A 4,291-nucleotide genomic window follows, 5' to 3' on the forward strand; every position below is an offset into this window, starting at 1 on the left:
AGAGAGAGAGAGAGAGAGAGAGAATTTTGACTGTTCACAAACAAAATATAACAATATGAGTATTAAGGATTTTGATATTAGTTTGTTATAGTATAAAACATGAAAGGGAAAACTTATTAGAAAGGCAATATAATAATAATAATAATAATAATAATAATAATAATAATAATAATAATAATAATAATAATAACCACTAAAAAGTATAAATATAACAAACTAGATGAGAAAGAATGAACCAACCATCACCACTGTTAACAACAATAGCAATAACAACAGTAATAACAACAATGATAATAATAGTGTTAACTATGGCAGATCAATGCTATAATATCCTTGAGAAACATCAATATGAGGATGGATTAATTAGTTAAGGCTTCGACCCAGACGAGATCAGTACCTCTCAGAAAGTCACTGTAATAATAATAATAATAATAATAATAATAATAATAATAATAATAATAATAATAATAATAATAATAATAATAATAATAATAATAATGTTAATTTTCTTTTATTGTTGTTTCTTCACTTGCTAATCTATTCCCTCTCTTCTTTATAACACAACTATTTAGCTGACCTTTCTCATCGCTAATTTTGGGAGGAGAAATAACAATTTGGTTTAACGCGAATGTAATAATGTCCAGAATTCATGTCTTCGTTGGTTACATAATCCAGAAGTCTACAACAGGCCTCCTACGGCCTTTGCACACTCCAAGACGTTTCAAGAGTGGTCAGGACACCAGCCCAAACAATTTTACGTCCGAAAAAATACTATATTTAATAAAAGACGTTAAAGGTATATACAAAAGTTTAAGCACCGGAAACAGCTAAATGAAACGGAATTTATGAAAATTGTAAGAGAAGTCAAACTTGCATTTTCAACACTTAAGAAACTCCTTCTCCCCTCTCCAATCCTATGTTATTCTTCCCAAGTACTACTCTCATTCCATCCAAAAACCTTGGTTCCATCTTTCCTGGGACAACACCTCTAGCAGAAGAAAACACCTTCAAGGGCTAACCAAACTTACTCCAATGGACCTGGCAATAAGGCTACCATTACCTGTTTGGCCCAGAGGAGAAATTACCCCAAACCAGAGAGGCACTCAGTAGAGCGTAGACCTCCGCCGTGGGAGCTTATTTCAGGACCTTTTGCTCAACATTGACCTTTGACTTCAACATGTATCAATTGCCGCGAATATTCATACACTCAAATATGAACCAAGTTTGAAGTCTCTGTGACAACGATGTCCAAACTTAAGGCTGATTACGTGAATTGGACATTTTACTTGACCGTGACCTTAACCTTTGACCTTGACCTTTCAAAATTTAATCATTTCCAGCTTTATACATAACCCTTAATCCCTGAAAGTTTGATTACACTGCGATTAAAATTGTAGCCAGGATGCTATTCATAAACAAACACACAAACAGAGGGTAAAACATAACCTCCTTCCAACTTCGTTGCCGGAGGTAATAATGATTCATGATTACCTGGTGAATTCCCCAAGACCAGATTCTGGAGCTTCTATATATCTCAAAAGGTGACCTCAGTGATGTTTCTACTGTTTCTAATTTCGACACCACAAAGGCAAAAAGGGTATGATACAGTATGTACAGTTGAACACAGAAATTCCTGGTACACCTCTCTCTGAAGAACACACCCAGCCACATCCCTACTGAGCGGTGAGTTCCTACGTTTAGCCCAGCCCACCATCTCTCCATGCACTATCTATTTGGTTACTCACCGAAGTAAGGGAGTGATATGGTGCACTTCTTTGGAGTGAGGTGTGCCAGGAACTCCTGTGTCCAACTGTACTATTGGTATCAAGAGACCGACAATATCTCACTTTTCATTGATGAATTTGATTTATCAAAATCACTCCACCTTAAGAACAAAATCGTTATGAACGCTATCGTGTCTGGACTAGTTGATTTAGGGACATTTTTGACTGTTTAGTTGTAATAATTGATAATGAAGCCGAGTCTGACGTCAATTTACCAAGGGCTGGTTCACAACTGCTTCAGGCGCTCACAGACCTAACAACTTGCCAGAGTTCTAAAGCAGACATCTTATATTATTATTATTATTATTATTATTATTATTATTATTATTATTATTATTATTATTATTATTACAAGCTAGGCTATAACCTTAGTTGGAAAAGCAAGATGCTATAAGCCCTAGGGCCCCAACAGGGAAAAATAGCCCGGTGAGGAAAGGAAACAAGGAAATAAATACACTATTAGAAAAAAATAAACAACGAAAATAAAATATCTCCAGAACAGTAACAACATTAAATTAGATCCTTCACATATAAATTATAAAAACTTGACTTTTCCAATCATAGTCCCATTTAGGAAAACGACGGTATGTGATTTGAATTGTAGTGTTTTTTTACACTTTTTATGTATTTTTTATCATCAGAAAATTAGTAAATCAACTAAATTATGCCGAACGCAACCATCCCCCACGAGGATCTCCGAACAATGTTTACGTTTGTTCGTTGCCATGGTAACTGACGTCATCACTTCCGACGTCATAACTTCGGCTCGGCCAGAGTTGCCATTCGTAGGATAATTATCGTACATGTACGAATATATTGTGTCCGGTACGATGTACAATACATACCTTAGGTATACAGTGTGTAAATATGAGCGTGTTTTTAATTAAATAATTATACTAAAACACCTAGAAATAAGTTATGTTACTCCTTGATAATTATGTTGAAAGTGTGTACGATAATTTTGGGTGAAAAACGATAATTTTAAAGCTTATGTACGATAATCCAGTGGAAATAATCTGGCACAACTGGCTACCCTGTCGGCTCCTCAAGAAGAACAGAGCAGCAGTTGTTCATAGAACCGATATGAGCAGATATTTGACACCCAACCTAGAAGAAGCTTAATATTAATAGGAAAATTAATTAAGAAACCATTACATATGTTTTTCAAATAAGAATGAAATTCCCAGCTCAATCAATCCGTCATGGCGAGTAAAAATATGCAAAATCTCTTCAATCTGGAAAAAAAGGCGAAATAGAAAACTTGAAAAATTCCGACCTCCATTTCTCTCCATTGTTTCACAGAAGTTAAGGATAAGAAATATAACCGAGAAAACGGTGTGTATCAACTTCTGTTAAAGCTATGCGAAAATTGAAAACTTTGACAAGTTTCAGACAGACAAACGAAACTTCCTGTTCAGAAACTCTTGTGCGGGTGTTATTATAACAAGAGTAAATTATTAATATTTATACTTTCGAAAAATGCTAAAGCACTCGTGGCATTATTTTAAGACAACGATTTTTAGTTTTCAGTATCTTATCCTGTATTCAGACGCACTCTTCAGGAGAGATCAGTTCACCAAACTTTCATTTTGGCTCCCCAAGGCACTAGAAGAGTTGGAAGACTCAGGCCTACATGGCAGAGGAATATGAAGCGTGATGTAAGAGATGACGAGTGGAGAAGTAATGATTTAAAAGCTCAAGATATAGATGATTGGAGAAATCTAAACCGGACCCTTTGCGTCAGTTGCCTTAGGAAGAAATATATATATATATATATATATATATATATATATATATATATATATATATATATATATATATATATATATATATATATATATATATATATATATATATTCAGATATGCACCTCGCTCTCACGAGGGCATGAGTACTCACTCTCCCCCAACCCGAGGGACGGGGAAAATTGAGCGTGACCAGAATATTTATATATATATATATATATATATATATATATATATATATATATATATATCTCATCATCATATGCCGGTACTAGTCCACTGCAGAACAAAGGCCTCAGACATGTCCTTCCATTTCCGTTTGTTTATGATCTTTCTGTGCCAGTCCACGCACGCAAACTTCCTTTGTTCGTTAGTCTATTGTCTTCTCTTCCTTCCTCTGCTTCTTTTACAATAGCCAGGTACCCAGTCTGATATTCTTAATGTCCATCTAGTATATCTCATTCCCCTTAAGTTATATATATATATATATATATATATATATATATATATATATATATATATATATATATATATACATATATATATATATATATATATATATATATATATATATATATATATATACACTGTATTACTTAGCAATAATGAAATGCAACACAAACATTAATGACGTTTTCGTATTACGACTTATAAATCGTGGATAAATTTTTCCAATATTAGACTCTTCATACGCCCACAAAAATAAAAGAGAAAAAAAGGAAGGAAAAGATTGGAATTTGGTTTAAAAATATCACTTGTTTTA

At 33.6% G+C, this 4,291-nt stretch overlaps 1 protein-coding gene across 1 annotated transcript in view; it reads left to right on the forward strand.

Annotated features, from left to right (window-relative positions):
- Positions 1 to 1,018, forward strand: part of LOC137622616 (CAP-Gly domain-containing linker protein 1-like) — a 28,508-nt gene extending 27,490 nt beyond the window's left edge. The window contains exon 6 of the mRNA XM_068353222.1: positions 934 to 1,018. Coding sequence (XP_068209323.1) covers positions 934 to 1,018 — 85 coding nt within the window. The remainder of the gene's footprint in view (positions 1 to 933) is intronic.
- Positions 1,019 to 4,291: the final 3,273 nt, after the last annotated feature.

Source organism: Palaemon carinicauda, chromosome 29 (genome assembly GCF_036898095.1).
Source record: "Palaemon carinicauda isolate YSFRI2023 chromosome 29, ASM3689809v2, whole genome shotgun sequence".
Classification (NCBI taxonomy): Eukaryota; Metazoa; Arthropoda; class Malacostraca; order Decapoda; family Palaemonidae; genus Palaemon; species Palaemon carinicauda.